Below are 17,720 nucleotides of genomic sequence, written 5' to 3' on the forward strand. Positions count from 1 at the left end.
CTGGTAAAATGCAAATATTAATTACCTTCTACTCTCAAGGCAAACAGTGAAGACCTCTCAAGGGCAGGGAAGTATAGGCCACAAATATGCAAATAACACATTTGAATCATGACATTGAGGACCCCTTGCCACCCAGGCTGAGATAGGAATGCAGAGTGGCCAGGTGCAAAGCTGTTAAAAGCTTGACAGTGCACAAGATCTGGATGGTCCTGCCAGGACTAGGGAAGGGGGCAGGGCCTGAGAAGAGCTTTAGATGCTTAGCGGAGAGGGTACAGTGAAAAGCTGGCATGAGATCCTGGCTGAGGTCCTGGGGGGTGGCAGGGCTGACACCACCCCAACCAAAGTCCAAGAGAGGAGCCTTGAATGCCAACACACAGAGAGGCTTCCTCTGCAGGACATGAGTGTTGGAACACAGAACAGGGCCAATTCTGGAGAGGTAAGCTGTATAGCATGAAAAGAGTGAGGCCTGGAGCATCTGGGAAAACAGTGAATATTTTCATGGGGACAAGAGACAGTCGGCGGTACAGGCTGTCTTATATATAGCAGCACCCCCAAATAATTTTGCTCAGGAAAGAATCAGCCTCACAGCCTCTGGTTTTTATCTTTCCCAACATCCTCCCCCTTGCCTGGAGGCTGTCCCCAACTCCAGCTGCCAACACCTCAAATAGTGTTTCCCTGGTCTTCCTGCCTCCAGCAAAAAATTTATGAGGTCTTAGTCATTCATTTTAGAGAGCTAGCTCTCCTAAACATCACCTTTATTATGCTACCACTTTGTTTATTAAAAAAATGTTATGTGTTTCTTTATTGCTTGTGAGAGCAAGCCACAAACTGACCTTCTCTGGCATTCCTTTCTCTTGCCTGGCTCTTCCTTCCTCTCCCTCCCCTCCCTCCCCTCCCCTTTCCTCCCCTCTCCCTCTCCTGCTTGCTCCTTGTCCCCTCTCCCCTCTCCCTCTCTCCTCTCCTTTCCTCCTTTCCCTCCCCTCCCCTTCCCTTCTTTCCCTTCCTCCTCCCCATTTCCATTCTTTCTCTCTCCCTGTCTCCTCTTTCCTCTCTTCTCCTGTCTCCTTTTCCTCCTGCCCCCTTCCTCTCTCCTTTCTATCATTCTGGTTCTCTGTTAAGACCTAGTTTAACTCTCATCTCCTTTAATAAGTTTTCCAAAGTCATTCCAATCACAATTGTCTGTTTTGTTTTTCTCTAAACCTGTACCACAGGTGAATGTTTCTGGTTATTTTTTGTTTGTTTGTTGCACTTTCTCTAATTGTTTTTGTACTTTACTAAGCCTAGGAGCTTCCTAAGGGAAAGGAACTGTTTCCAAAATTGTTCATTGGCTGCTACCTCTCATAGCATCTAACAAAGTGCAATGTATGTATTCATTAAAATATATTTAGTGGGCATGTAACCTGTGCCATGTGCCACCTCTGGGAATAAATCAGAGGCAAAAAAATCTCAGTACTTGTAACATTTACAAGTTTGTGTTGTAAATAAAGCTGCCCAGGAAGGGAGAAAAGGAGGTGCCTTGATGGGGTTTATTTTTTAATGATACTGGGAATTGAAGCCAGAGGTATTCTATCATTGAGTGACATCCCCAGTCCTTGTTTTATTTTATTTGAGAAAGGCTTTCACTAAGTTGCCCAGATTGGCCTCAAACTTGATCTTGTCCCCATTTCCCAAGTAGCTGGGATTCTAGGTGTGTACCACTATGTCTGGCTAGGAGCTCATCATTGTTTTGATGGGGTGGCCAAGGCAAGCCTCAGTAACATCTGAATGAGGAGAGAGAGAGAGAGATGTGGATATCTTGGGGAGAGGCAACAAGTATTGAAGGAATTAGGTGTGATAAAAGCCCGGAGATAGGCATGTACTTGGCTTTTGTGAGAAACATCCTGATGATCAGTGTGGCTGGGGGAAAATAATGGAGCCAAGGGAAAGGCAGTTAGAGAGGCAGTGAAGTCAGACAGGGCAAAACCCTTGAGGTCACTTGATGACGCTGACATGCAAGAGTTCTAAGCAGGAACAGATCCCATTCAATTAAAAAGTTACTGTAGGGCTGGGGGTTGTGGTTTGGTAGCAGAACACTTGCCTAACAGGTGGAGGCTGAAGATTTGATCCCAAATAATACAAAAACAACAATGTTAGTTTAGTGAGCACTGTAGGAGCCTACAGTGCTATAGGCTCTGATCCAGCCACTCCAGTGGATGCTTAGTCTAGTCGGGCTAAGTTGAAAGGATCCTGTCATTCATTTTAGTATAACGAGTGAAAATCAAATCAGGAACTCACTTGCTGAAGAGTGAGGATCAATGTAATTAACTGTAAACATTGGGGACAGGCATGTGCTGCTAACCGCATTATAGTCATCTTTATATTCTCTGTGGTGCCAGTGGGTGCTTTCCCCAAGTCATCCCCCAAAAAACTCAGAATCAAGGTAAGAGCAGGGCACTTACTGTACACACGGGTCCCCAAGACAAGCCCCCTGGTGGTTGTCCCTTACAATTAGATTATTGCCCTGAACATTTTTCTACCAGAGGTAGAAATCCTGGGATCGCCTTGAACTGGGAGTCCTTGGCCTCCAAGAACTTGAATCCTGGGGCTGGTGAGATGGCTCAGTGGTCTAAAGCACCTATTTGGAACAAGCTTAGCAAAGCACAGGGACCACAGTTCAATCCCCCAGCACCACATGCCAGCCAGCCCCGCCCCCTGGTGGGCTGAGCTGGCCACACACACACACACACACACACACACACACACACACACACATAAATAAATAAATAAAATTTAAAAAAATAATTTGAATCCTGCAGCAGAAACAACCACACACACACACACACACACACACACACACACACACACACTCCACAAGGACATTCAGCCTGAGGATGGCCAGTCAGCTAGTGCTGCTACAGCTCTGAGTGACCTAGGAGCCTGGCTCGAAAGAGGTTATGAAGAGTCTTGAGAATTAATCTGTCCTGCAGAGGCAAGCTTGCAAGTAAAGGAGTTAGGAATTCCCTTTGGGACATTTGAGGGGAAGGATGCCACTTAAGGAGTTTAACCTGGGGTATGAAATGATCAGATTTGTATTTTGGAAAATATCTGTTTCATGGAGGGTGTATCTTTAGAGTCAGCTTGAACAGACATTGCGGTAAGCAGTATCAAGGACACAAAATAAGACCATGGAGGTGTGTGGGAGGCGTTAGTTCTAAGTGATGCTTTACAATCTACTGTGACTACATGGCTAGACAGTGGGATGGAGGAACTAGGGGTGCTGGATACAGAAAAGGGAGGCTGCACAAGCAAATAGTTTTACAAGCCTTCTCTCACTGTTTCTTGATGGGCACTAGGAAAATTGGTAGGTGTGATGAAATATAAAAGAATACTCTAGCTCAGAATTCCTTTTTCTTTTCTTTTTCTATGGCAATAGGCATTGAACTCAGGGCCTCTTGGATGCTGGGCAAGCACTCTAGCACTGAGCTACACTTTTGCACTGTGGTCATTTTGAGCAGGATAAGCCTTTGTTGTTAGCTGTCCCAGTGCCTTGGAGGATGCTCAGCAGCACCCCAGGCCTCTACCTGCTAGACGCCAGGAACATCCCTCCCTTATCAGTCATGACAACCCAAAATATCCCCAGACATTGCCAAATATCTCCTGAGAAGCAAAATTGCCCCCAGTTGGGAGCCACTGCTATAAAGTCAGGAGAAGGGAAATTCCCCTGGTGGTGACTTCCCCCTTTTCTTTGCATTGCAGTAGTGTGAGGATCTGTTTTGATTTTGCTTAACAAATGATAGAGGACCCTTTGTGAGATTTTCACCTAATCCTGTGATGTATGCTGGTATCCCCATCCATTTTGAACTCATGGGGATGTTTCTTCCTGGCTAGAAGGAGAGCCTTTTTTTATTTTTGTTGAACATTTTCTTGTTCCTACTTCTTTCCACCTGCAAAAGTAGCAAGCCTTAGGAAACAGGGAAAAAGGAGCAACTCAAGTATAAAGGACAGCCAAGAACTCCAGCCTCATGGGGCCAAAGCAACAAGGTAGCTGGCAGTCTCACACTCAAGCCTCAGGGGGCTAAGAGTTAAAGCTAAAACTTGATGTTGCCTCATCATGATTTTGGTTACACAAAGCCAGAGAGTTAGTGTTTATTGCGGTTCCTGGAAAGCCTTCCATTTGTCTTCATTCTTCCTACATACCAGAATCGTGGCCTGATTCAATCCATGATGCCCTTCAAATAAGAGGACACACAGATTGCAAATAATGGTTTCATGTTGAAGAAACAAACAGCATTCTTAACCCTCTCCAACACCATCAGAAAAATTTAAAAATTGTTGTTGGATGCTTAGGATGGGAGATAAAGGTTACTAACTATACAGTCGTGCAGGCAGTAAGCCAAAATTCTCTCTGTGAAAGGAAATCAAGTCCCCTCCCAGCCCTTGCAGTCCTTTGTCTTTTTCTTCCCAGTGCTCAAATTCTTCAGGCCTTTTCTGGGGATTAATGACATGTCACAGCCCTTATTTTGCTAATCATGTGCTACTGTTACTGTGCACTGGATTGAGCACTGTCTGTGCCAGCCAGAGCTCATGATGGCACTCAGCCAGTCCCCAGCAGCTCCTGTTCCAGCTGGACATGCCTTAAAAGGCAGTTGGCATGGTCATTTTGGAAATGTTATTATAAACTTATTGTATAATGTTTCCAGCAAATCTCAGCAAGTGCATATGTGTCTGGTGATCAGGGGGAAGAAGGTTTTGGGTTTGAGAGTCACTGACCTATTTGCAGAGAGATTGAATAATAATGGTAAGATCTCTCAGTTCTATCAGCTTTGATAGTTGTTATAGTGTTTCCACTAACCTTATTTTATTCAAATATACATATTATACATATAATTGTATAATATATGATACAAATATATACTATAGTATTATATATTATTGTATATGTGGATTTATGCTGAACCTTTAACTGCCAGGATCAATATCATAAGGTTCAGGGCAGGTAGGCCCTCCTCCTAGAAGCCTTTCTTGCCCCTTTCCTCCTCTAAAGCCCCTTCTTTACACTCCACAATTTCATGTTCTTACCCTTATGGGCTCACAGCTCTTTGTTAGCAAGTCTGCTGTGCTTTGCTCTGCTCTTTTCCTATTCGTTCAGGAGATGGAACCCAGGGCCTTACACATGCTAAGTGTGTGCTTTACCACTGAGCAACACCCCCAGAAATGTCTACTTTGAAGGACTGTCATTCATAATTCCTTGAAGGTCTTCATAACTATTGAAACTGAGACCTTTATCCCAAGAGTGGTACCTTTGTTTTGGCAAGGTCGGCAGAGGCAAACCTAAGGCACATGTGCCACAGTCAGGCTATTTCCTTGAAAGCCCTAAAATGCTCACAGCTACTGGGCTAGGTTAAACAGCCTGATGCCTTTTGGGTGAGTCTGAGACTAGGTATATTGCACTAGGTATATTATCAACTTTTCATTGCTATATTTTTATAACTGCTTTCAGGTGTATTAATTGGTGGCTTGATTTGATCAAGCTGTACTGCATCTCGTGGGTCTCACCCATCCAGAGGTAAGTCTTTTCTAGGGGGGAGAGTGATGGAGTAATGCCTCCTTCCATGCTATCCACGCCCTGCTTCTCAACACTTGCAGATGTGGTTCCTTACATAATGAAAATGACTGCACATGTGACCAAATCTGGGGCTCTGAGATTGGGGGATTATTGTGGATTATTTGTGAAGCTGGGTGTAAGCACAAGCATCTTTTTTTTTTTTTTTGGTACTGGGGATTGAACTCAGGACGTTGTGCTTGCCAGGCAAGTACTTGTTCTACTGAGCTATCTCCCCAGCCCCACAAGCATCTTTATAAAGGAAAGATGGAGTCAGGAAGAGCGGAGTCAGAGACATGACAAGGGAAGCAAATATGGTACAGTGGTACAGCAACACACCAAAGAATGTGGGCAGTCTCTAGAAGCCAGAAAAGTCAGGAAACACATCCTCTCCTGGAATCTCCAGAAGGGATTCAGCTCTGCCCACACCTTGATTTTAGCTCTATAAGACTTTCAATCGCTGCAATGGCGACACATCTGTGTTTTATATCACTAAAGTTGTGGTAATTTGCTGCAGCAGTAATAGCACACTCATAAGGGTTCTCAGTTCCCCCCTCCCCAACCTTGCTAGCTCTCATAGGCACCTAATTTTATGTATTCAGCATGCTGCTTTCAGATTTTATCCTTTCAATTTATATCCTTGAAAAATACAGAGGAAGTTGGTTATGTGATTAAAAATTCAAGTACATAATGTAGTACTGTCCCTCAGATTGGGAATATTGCTTTTATGTCCTACTTAATGTTACCAGCTTTCAGACACACCGGTTGCCCCTTCCATAAAGCACAGTGTCACCAAGCCCCTACGTGGACTTTCCAGTCCACCCAGTGAGGCAAGCCTAGTATTACTAACTCTGGAGTCAGAGCTTAGGAAACAAGAGAGCTCAGAGGCCAAGAGCTGGCAGCCAGGTTTCCAGGCTCCCAGACCAAGGTTCTTTCCCTAGGAACACGTCCTAGTGCTCCCCAGGGCACAGCCCTTGGCATCACACGGCCAGGCGAGTGTGCACCTTAGCCTCGACGAGGGCGGGCGCTGCCTCCACCGCGCAGAGGGCGGGGGCCGGCAGCCGCTTGAGCTGGCCGGGAGTGGTCAAGGAAGTCACTGCTGGGTCTGGGATCTGGGCTTAGCAAAGGGGTGGCGAGGCCAGGTGGAACCCAGCCGCGGGCCCGCCTTCGCTCGCCGGCTCAGGTTACCTGCGGCCGTGGGTGGGGCGGGCCTTCCCGTCTGCCCCGGCCCCCAGCCTCCGCGGCGCGCAGCCGGGAAGTGGGAGCGGGAGCGAGGTAGGCGGAGACTGCCCAGGCTCCGGCCCGGCCGGGCTCGAGGCGAGGGGCCGTATGGAGCTGGCGGCGCGGGGCTGGGGGCTGTGGGCGCTGCTGCTCTGCACCGGCGCCGGCTGGGCCGCCGTGCCCTCAGGTGAGTGAGCACGGAGCCCTGGCGGTGGCGGGAGGCAGGGGTCTCGGCAAAAGGCCGGCGCTGGAGGACGCCGTGGGGCGGGGGGCGCGGCGACGGGGAGCTGCGGGCTGTCCTGGCCACGCTCCGCGCTCAGCGACCGCAGCCTCTGGGCCTGGCGCTCGCGCTCCCTTCGAGGCGGGGGACCCGGAGTGGCGGGGTTTTCTCGAGCGCGGCGCCGGCGGAATTGGAGGAGGCTTGCTATCATCCCACTTCCCTTGCGTGGCCGGGAAGAGCCGAGAGGCTGGGGCCCGAGGATGGAACCGAAACAGGCCAGTGGCTCAGACTGTGAACTCAAGAGCTGGGTTGGCGACCCACGTCTGCGGAGCCCCAAACTTCACGGGCTCTTCGCCCAGAGCCGCACTGCTCAGCACTATCAAAGTGAAGTTTCTGGTGTGGACCTTGAAGAACTGAGGAAGATCCCAGGCCCTGTATTAAAAGGACTTGATTGAGGGCCATGGCTTCTGTTGCGTTCACTGGGAAAGCCAGAGCAGCATCCGGGCAGATGTCCCTCTTTAATAAATTTTACATTTTGAGATAATCATAGATGTATGGAAGAGTTGCAAATATTGATGACAAAGTTTCTCCATCCTGTTCACTCCTGTGCAGCTGCTTTTAACTAATCAACCCTACAGGATTGCTGCAAGAATTGAACATTTTGGGTAGTAATAGTAGCTCCGAAATTTTATAAATTTTATTATCACACTGAGACAGATGCCAACAATATGCTTATTGCATTTTTATCAGTGTACTTTGAAACCAGAGTTGAACTGTCAATTAGGAAATCTTAATGCCATATATTGATCTATGCAATAAAACGGATGTGTCTGCTCTATGTCAGGCAGTGTTCTAGGTGCTAAGAATGAGTGAGCAAATAGATCAAGTCCCTGTACAGTGGAGCTAATGTGCTCCTGGCAGTGTCAGAGGGGAAAGTAGTAATAATGTGACATGTCAGACAGCACCAAGTACTGGGAAGAGAAACCAAGTCAGGGAACCGGTTTGCCATTGTAAATAGGGTGGCATGGAAAGACCTTGAAGAGAAGGTGTTTTTGTTTTCTTGTTTATTGTTTTTTGCAGTCTAGGGATGGAATCCAGGGCGTAGCAAGTGCTTTACCTCTGAGCTACACCCCCTAGCCTTCAACTATCTGCCTTATTTAGTGCTGAACCAGGCTTGGGAAAGTTGCTTTAAGAATATGTTATATTCTTAAAGCATCCAACATCCCTCTAGTTCAAATGGGGACACCTGATCTGATTTTCATAAGTATATGGGGAAACTGCAGTCCAGAGAAGGGAAGGGAGTTGTCTAAGGTCATACATCTCATTAGTCTCCTGATTTTCATAGTGTCACTCCCACACTCTCCCTCCTACAGATTCCCCCTCTTACACACCTGAAACAACAGTAGGCCTTCTAGGCAATGCTGGCAGCCCCCACTTAATCAGTGTTGTCATGTTGGTTTGATAATAACTTAGTTACTTAATGCGTGGAGACTCTCTTTCTATTAGATATATTGATAGAATTGTATTGAGATGTGATGGGGGAATGTAGTACCTCTAGTCACCAGACCTGAGTTTTAGTGGTTTCGATATTTACTAGCAGTGAGCCTCTGGGCTAGTTCTCTCCCCTTCCCTTGTGCTGCAGTTTGCTCATCAGTGAAATTAGCTTGAACTTCCTAAATTCTGAAAGCTCCTCCAGCTCTGATCCTCTGAGTGTTTGAAATGATCAGGTTACCCGTTTTGTTTATAGTCTGTTTAGCTCAGTAGCCTACATTGTGCCGTTTCTTAATAATAGCTAGCATTTGTGTAGTGCTTACTTTATGCCCAGCAGTTTTCTAAGGGTTTAACTTCTATGTTGTTTAACCTTTTATGTTGTTTGGTTTTGATTTTTGGATTGACATAGGGTCTCAGTATATAACCTAGCCTAGCCTTGAACTTGCTGTGTAGTCCTGGGTGGCCTTGAACTTTTCATTCTCCTGCATTGGCCTGCCAAGTGCTGAGATTCCAGGAGTGCACCACACTGTGCTCTTCCATTTAATCTTACAAAAGCCTAAACCAGTGGTGGTGAACCTATGGCATGCATGTTGCAGTGGGCTATGTGTATCATTAAGAGCTCTAATAGGTTCACCATCACTGGCCTAAGCTGTACGTGCTGTTATTGGTTACATTTTGTGTATGAGAAAGCTGAAGTGCAGTGAAGCTGAGATCCAGGTTTAAATGAAATGAAGGAGCTAGGCTTCCCAACCCAGAAGCCAGATTTCAGATGCCATGCCCTTAACCAAGGTACTCAGCGGCTCTCGCAGCCCAAAGAAGTCCTTGGCTGACAGGAGCTAGGGGACTTCTAGGGTGGCAGGACAGAACTGGTTGTGACCCATGAAAGTATATAGACTGGGGCCAGGGAGGTAGCTCAGTAGGATAAGCGCTTCCTGGCAAGTCCAAGGGTCTGAGTTCAATCCCTGGTTCCGCCAAAGTTCAATCCCCGGTTCCGCCAAAAAAAAAAAGGAAAAGAGAAGAAAAAGAAAGTATATATACTGTTTGTTACAAGACAGATGATTGCCTTTTGGAGACCAGCTTTATAATGGTTAGACTGTGTAGTCCAAATAGTAAATACTACAGGTGGTCATAAGAGAGGAAACTAAGGGTTGATAGTTTCTCAGAAGAGGTACAACTTGAGCTTGGACTTCAAGGTGGGTAGAAAAGTGATTCCTAGCGGGAGAGGGTAGCAGGAGCAGGGGCCCAGGTGGGAGGATCAGAGAGGTCCTTTGTGGACAGTAAGGAAACTGGCTTGGCAGAAGAGCCTTATTTACCCTTGAAGGACGCCAGCAGGGTGTAGCTTGAGGGAAATGACACTGGAGGAGAAGCAAGCAGGAGGACCTCACCTGGAAGAAGAACCATGGGACGGCAAAGTGCCACAGGACTTGGGGCTGCAGGGCTCTGGCATCATGATGTGCTTTGTAGGCCTCCCATCCAGTCCATGTCTTAGCAGCATCTGCCTTCCTTATGGTGCTCCACGGAGCACATCAGTATGAGGGAGGTGGTTAAAAAGATGTTGCAAAACTACAGAGAGGGAGTGATGACTGAGTGAATGTGAGGAAAGGAGATGATGACTCACATATGACTGAGTATTTTCTCAACTTTCCCCGAAATGTGTATGTCTCTGCCAGTTCCTATGATTATAGGAGAGAGCAAAAGCTGTGGGCTAAGCGAAATGCCTTGTACCTCTTCCATGTAACTGGCAGGCCTCACAGTTGCTGCTCTTTTGGATACCTGTAGTGTTTATTGTTCAGACTAGTCAAGCCAAGTATAGTGATTGTATTAACTCCTCATTCATGTGGCATGTGGTGCTAGATGGCTGTACAAGCTCATTTGGAGTTTGCAGTTTAGTGAGCGGAGATACTTGGGTCCCTTCCTCCTTCCTACTTCCCTTTGTGAAATCAGCGATCAGCCCCGGAGAAGCTGTTGCAAACAGATGCCTAAGGAAGGCAGATACTTTTCTATCTCAAAGGCCATGGGTACATAACAGTTTCATAGAAAACCGAAGCAACTGTTTACAACCATTTTGTCTCTTAGAAAGGGAAAATAGGACCGAGGAGATAGCTCAGTAGAGTAAGTGCCTGCCTGGCAAGTGCAGGGTCCTGAGTTCAATTCCTGGTACCACGAAAAAAAAAAAAAGAGAAAAGGAAAATAGCTAACAATTACATAGTACTTGTTCTGTGTATGCAGTGTTCTAATCACTTTGCCTGTATTAACTTTTTAAATTTTTATAATAACCCTTTGCAACAGGTTCCTTATCTTCATGTTATAGGAGAGAAGACTGAGGAATAGAGTGGTTAAATAATTTGCCAGTTAGTAAATAGCAGAGCTGAGATATGAACTCAGGCAGTTTGGCTGCAGTCTATTCTCCCAAACACTGTACTATACTGAAATTAAACAAGAAGGGCTGTTAAAGGCATTTATGAGAAGTATAGCTCACCACTTATTTATGTATGTCTGGGCATACAATTCACATCTCTTCATGTATATTTGAACATATGGAGATTATATTTTAAGTCTTCGAGAGTATATTTTTAATTTGTGGCAAAATACAGATGGTCCCCAACTTAATTATGATCTTACTTACAATTTTTCAACTTTATCATGGTGTGAAAAACAGTACACATTAATAGAAAATATAGTTTAAATTTTGATCTTTTCAATAATTGTACAAGCTATTCAACATTTTGACTGTTGAAGTTACCGGGAGCTAATGTAAGATTTTGAGCATCTTTAAGGTAGTCTAGGGTAAACTCTAATTTTCAACAGGCTTGTTATAGTAAACATTTTCTTTTTCATTTTATTTTTAAGAGTTGGGGTCCAGCTTGTTGCTAAAGTTGGCCTTAAACTCTTGGGCTCAAGCGATCCTCTTACCTCAGTCTTCAGAGTAGCTGGCATTGTAAGTGAGGGCCAACATGCCCACCTCCACATATAATTGTGACTGAAAAAAATTTCAAATGATTATGTATTTATTGAGACATAAACCTACTGTAAACTGAGGATCAGCTAACAACATAAAATTTGGCAATCCAAACATGTATAATTCAGTGCTGCATTTATAATATTTGGCAACCATCACCACCATCCACCTCCGTAACTCTTTTTGTCTCATCAGAACTGTGGGCCTATACTCATTAAACAGTAACTTCCCACCCCCCAAAGCCCCCCAGCCTGATAATTACCATTCTACTTCCTGTTTCTGTAATTTGGACTATTCTAAGTATTTCATATAAGTGGAATTAATTATGCAGTGTTTGTCTTTTTTTATAATTGGCTTATTTCACTTAACAAAGGCTCCCTAATTTATTCTGTGTTGTAGTATATGTCAGAATTTCCTTCTTTTTTTAATACTGAAGAACACTCCACTGCATATGTATACATTTGGCTGGGGATTTTCCTTATCCTTTCATCTGTTGTTGGACACTTTGGTGTAAACACTTAGCTTTTTTTCTTTTTTGACATGGATATCTCTTTTTCTTTTGTATTTTAAGGAAGGGTCTACAGGGTGTTCAGGGTCTTAGTGCTAGATCAGACTCATAGTGATCCGCCTGTTTACAAGCCTCTCAACAGTTGGGATTACTGGGGCCGGGGAGATGGCTCAGTAGAATAAGTGCTTACCTGGCAAGCGCAAGGGTCTGAGTTCAATCCCCAGTTCCGCCAAAAAAAAAAAAAAGAGTTGGGATTACAAGTGATATCTCATACTTTTGATTGGTGTGTTCCCTAGACATTAGTGATATTTAGCATTTTCATGTGCTTTTTAACTATATATAGATAGATAGATATCTCATATATATAAGATATATATACATATATATATATATATATGTATAAATATCTTAGTTGGCAAAATGTTTATTCAAGTCCTTTGCCTATTTTTGAGTTGGTCTGTTTCTTTGTTGTTAAGTTTTATGAAATTTCTCAATATCCTAGATATTAATGCCTCAGCAGATATATAATTTTTTTTTTACAGTACAAGGGGTTGAACTCAGGACCCTGTGCTTGCCAGGCAAACACTTTATTCTACTGAGCTATCTCCCCTGCCCTAGCAGATAAATAATTGACAGATACTTTCGTCCATTTTATAGTTGTCTTTTTACTTTTGACATTGTCATTAGATGGGCAGATTTACTTTTTTTTTCAAATTTCTTATGTTTTTCTTTTATTGCCTCTGCCTTTAGTGTCAAATTATCAATGCTAAATCAAATGGCATTGAGATTTGCCTTATGTTTCTATGAGTTTTATACCTTACATTTAGGTCTTTGTTCCATCATAAGTTTATTTTTGTACTTGGTATTAAGTGAATGTCCACCTTCCTTCCTTTACATGTAGAGATTCAGTTCTTCCAGAACCATTTGTTGAGAAGACCATACTTTCCCCATTGAGTAGTTTTGACATCCTATTAAAAATCATTACCTCATCTATATGGGGTTTTTGTCCTAGGCTCTTTATTTTATTGTACTGTTCTGCCTGTCTTCATGCTGATGCTACATGGAAGCTTTGTAGTAACTTTTGAAATTAGGAAGTTTGAGTTCCCCAGCTTTGTTCTTCCTTTTCAAAGTTGTGTTGGCTTTTCAGTGTATCCTGAGAGTCTGTTACTTTTTATATATCTGCAAAAGTGTCACTGGAATCTTGTAAAATATTGCTTTGAAAGTATAGGTAACTTTACACAGAAATGACATCTTAACCATTTACTCGACTGGTGGAAATGGTACTTGCATAAGTGATGGTTGGGACAATTAATACAAAACAAATGTGCAGCCCCAGTGAGCACTGCTAAGTGGTTAATAATGTTAAGTCTTCTCATGCACAAACATGAGTTGTATTTCTATTTATTATGTCTTTAATTTCTTTTTTTTCCCTTTTGGCAGATCTAGGGATTGAACTCAGGCCCTTGTGCTTGCCAAGGAAGCACTTACTTCACTGAGCCATCTCCGCAGCCCCTATGTCTTTAATTTCTTTCATGAATGTTATGTAGTTTCATTTTACATGCCTTTGACTTCCTTGGTTAATTTAACTCCTAAATATTTTATTCATTCTGATGTGATCGCAAATTGAATTGTTTTTGCAGTTTCCTTTTCAGGTTGATCAGAAATGGGACTGATTTTCATGTGTTGATTTTATATCCAAATATATTCTGAAGTTCATTTATTCATTCTAACAGTTTTTGTGGAAGCTTTTATGATTTTCTACATAAAATCATATCTGCAAATGAAAAGAATTTTACTACTTTTCCAACAAGATGCCTTTTATTTTTCTTTCTTGTCTAACTAATTTCTTTTTTTTTTTAATTTTATTTATTTATGTGTGTGTGTGTGTGTGTGTGTGTGTGGCCAGCTCAGCCCACCAGGGGGCGGGCTGGCTGGCATGTGATGCTGGGGGATTGAACCATGGTCCCTGGGCTTTGCTGCGCTTGTTCTAAGTAGGTGCTTTAGACCACTGAGCCATCTCACCAGCCCCTGTCTAACTAATTTCTGTGGTTAGAAGTTCCAGTAGTATGTTGAATAGAAGTGGCAAAAGTAGATGTCTGTTAGGTAAATGGTGAGGACCTAGTAAAGAACACAGCCAATCTGAATTTGGGGTTCTGGGTTGGGCATCTTAGAGTAACTTCAAAGGAGAGTTTGAGTCCATTAATTGAGCTGGGTCTTTTATGGATAGGGTGGTGAGTTAGTGGGACAGGGTTAGATGGGATAACATGAAGGGGGAATCTTGAGATTGGGGGAGCAAGAATGGCTGAGTACGTGGCTATAGCAATGGGTGGGCACTGTGACCTAGCCGAGCAGGCATTATTCCTCAGCATGGACGGGGATAGCATGGGAGTGAGGACGAAGAGGCTGCAGCATGTAGGAACAGGCAGTGATTGTTTTTGGAGTTTAGGAACTCAGGTAGCTGTGATGGTGGGAGAGAAGGGGGACAGACCTATGAAAGTCCTTGTCCTACTCCTAATTTCAGGCAGAAAGTTTTCTATTATGGCTTAGATCTAACATTTTCCTCAGGTCTCCTATGTGTGGAAGGTCACTGGATCATGGGGATCATCAGTGGATTAATCTAGTGATGAGTTCCAAGCTGAATGTGCTGTTAGGAGGTAGGGCCTGGCAGAAGGTGCGTCACTGGGACAATGACCTGGAAGGGTGTACAGAATTCTTGTACCTGGCTCTTCCCTTCTCCATCTGCTTCTTGTTATGTAGTGAGCAGCTTTCCTCTACCCAGGCTCTTCCATTATGCCATTCCTGGCTTGGAACCATGCGCTGAGCACACTGGAACTGGTGAGACAAACCTCTCTTCTTCTAAATTATCCCAGTGATGGGAAAGTAACACTCAGTTTTTCAACATTGAGTGTGATGTTTGCTATGCATTTTTCATTTATAGCTCTCTTAATAATTTGAAATAGTTTCCCTATATTTCTAGTTTGTTGAGTATTTTTTTATCATGACTGGTCACTGAATTTTTATTTTTAGTTTATTTTGCAGTGATGGAGGTCAAACCCAAGGTCTCATGCATACTACACATGTACTTTACCACAGAGCTATACACCCAGCCCCAGTTGTTGAATCTTCTCAGACATTTCTTCTGTATCAACTAAGTTGATTGTGTAGGTTTTTCCCCTTCATTCTGTTTATGTGGTATATTACACTGGTTAATTAATTACTTAATTTTTTGTGGTACCAGGGATCGAACTCAGGACCTTGTGCGTGCCAGGCAAGCACTTATTCCACTGAGCTATCTCCCTGGCCCTACACTGGTTAATTTTTGCATGCCACATCATCCTTGGCATAAATCTCACTTGGTCATGGTGAATAATCCTTTCGATATGCTCTGAAATTCACTTTGCCAGTATTTGTTGAGGATTTGTGCATTTGTTCATAAAGGATATAGGTCTGTTCAGTTTTGTTTGTTTGGCTTTTTTTTTTTTTTTTTTTTTTGGTCTTTTTTTTGTCACTGTCTTTGTCTGGCTTTGACATAAGGTAATGGTGGTCTCATAGTTAGGAAGTGGTTTTTCCTCTTCAGTTTTTTGGAAATGTTTGAGAAGGTATGATATTTGTTAAATATGTGATAGAATTTACTCATGATACCATCATTTGCAAGGCTTTTCTTTGTAGGAAGATTTTGGTTACTGATTCAAACTCTTCACTATTTACAGATATTCAGATTTTATACTTTTTGTGAGTTAGTTTTGTGTTTCAAGGGTGTGTTCATTTCATCTAGATTGTATCATCTGTTAGTGTGCAACTATTCATAGTGTTTATTATAATTCTTTTTATAGTGTCGTTTTGAGACTTTACACTGAACTCCCTGGCATGTTCTTATTTTTATTTTATTTTTTCTGATTTTGAGGTAGAGTACTGCTAAGTCACTAAATTGTCCAGGCTGAATTTAAACTTGCAATCATTTTGCCTTGCCTTAGCCCTTCTAGAGTGCTGGGATTATAGGCATTTGCTATCACACCCAGCTCCTTTATTTCTCAATCAATAGTAATGTACACATTTTATTTGATCATTTTAGTAATTTCACTCTTCTCTTTTTCCCTTAGTCCAGCCAGCTAAAGGATTGTCAGTTTTGTTGACCTTTAAAGAAAATCCTTTTGTTTTCAGTATTTATCTACTCATTTTATTTGTCTCTACTCTAATCTTCATTTCTTCCTTCCGATAACTTTGGATTTGGTTTGCTGGAATACTGAAACTGTACTACTTAAGCAATTGATAATGATTTTAATTTATCACTTTGGAAAATTTGGGGGGATTATTTTTTCAATGGATTAATTCATTAAATTGTTCATTGTGGTACCAGAGATTGAACTCAGGGCCTTTATACTGAGCTGTATCTTCAGCCTTTTAATTTTTTTATTTTTAGACAGGGTCTTGCAAAGTTATTAAATTCATCAAACTGAATGGACCGAAACTCACTATCCTTTTGTCTCAGCCTCCTGAAGTGGTGGGTTTACAGGGGTATATTGACTTACAGAAAAGTTACAAAGATAGGATGGAGAGCCCCTTTATACTCCCACCCACTTTCTGGGGTATGATGACATTGATAGTCCTGGTCTTGGAAGTTCTCAGGAAAGTTTGAAATGGTGTTGCGGTTTCTCATTTTTGTCTTTCTTCTTGAGATTAGCCAAAATTCTCGCTCCAGCCACTTGCTATCAGGCCTCTGGGGAACAAAAACTGCTGCTAAATCTCTTTTGTGGTGCTTTTATGGAAAAGTTATATTAAAAAACACCAGATCATGTTAGTGAGCACAATTAAAGATGAATTTCTTGGAATCAAGCACCTACTGTTGTGCCAGGAGGCCTCCCCAAAGATGAGCTTCTTGAACTCACTCATAGAATTACTGAGATTGAACTCGCTATAAGGAGTTGTGGATTCCAGGGTTGGGGATCCCCAAATTCCTGGAGGACAAATAGGGAATGCTATATTTAATGATATGCATTATTTAATGCTCTCAGGATAGCAAGTATGGTTGGCCCTCCTTGTCTATAGGTTTCTCATCCCACAGTCCTGCATCTGGGGGCCAACCTACCAGATGAAAAATATTTGAAGAAACGTGTACTGAACATGTACAGATTCTCTTTTTTAAAAAATAATACAATGTATATATTGTATTAGATGTTATAAACAATACATAGATGTTTTAAAGCATGTGGAAGACTCTGTGTATCCTGTAGGCAATTACTATACCATGTTGTAGAAGGGACTTGAGTACCCAGAGATTTTGGTATCCATAGGGGGTCGTGGAAAGAATCTCCCATGGATACTAAGGGAGGACCATAGCTAAGAATATGACCTTGAAGTCACATTTTCCAGATTATAATCCTGGTTGTATCACTTACTACTCATGGGATGTAGGGAAAGGATCTTAACATAACTGTGCCTTAGTTACCTCATCTTTCACTTGAGCTCAGAGTGCTCTCTAATTCAAAGGATGGTGGGAGAATTAAATGGATTGTGTTTATTTGCAACAGCACCTGGGTTGGTAAATGTTAGATCTTGTTAATGTAGCTATGACAACTCCTGTCATCTAGGATATGGGAGAATGGACTAAAATGAACCATTAAAAATGCTTTATTTATTTGGTACAGGATTTTGCTATGCAGTTTGAACTTATAGTGACCCTCCTGTCTCAGCCTCCCCAGCACTGGGATTGCAGGTGTGAGCCACCACACCATTTCATTGG

At 42.9% G+C, this 17,720-nt stretch overlaps 1 protein-coding gene across 1 annotated transcript in view; it reads left to right on the plus strand.

Moving 5' to 3' along the window:
* Positions 1-397: 397 nt before the first annotated feature.
* Il13ra1 (interleukin 13 receptor subunit alpha 1) overlaps positions 398-17,720 on the plus strand; it is a 59,785-nt gene continuing 42,462 nt past the window's right edge. Inside the window, exons 1-2 of the mRNA XM_023706034.1 lie at positions 398-436; positions 6,523-6,856. Of these exons, the coding sequence (XP_023561802.1) occupies positions 398-436; positions 6,523-6,856 (373 nt within the window). The remainder of the gene's footprint in view (positions 437-6,522; positions 6,857-17,720) is intronic.

This window comes from Octodon degus, unplaced genomic scaffold (genome assembly GCF_000260255.1).
Source record: "Octodon degus isolate 3935 unplaced genomic scaffold, OctDeg1.0 scaffold00236, whole genome shotgun sequence".
NCBI classification, from domain to species: domain Eukaryota; kingdom Metazoa; phylum Chordata; class Mammalia; order Rodentia; family Octodontidae; genus Octodon; species Octodon degus.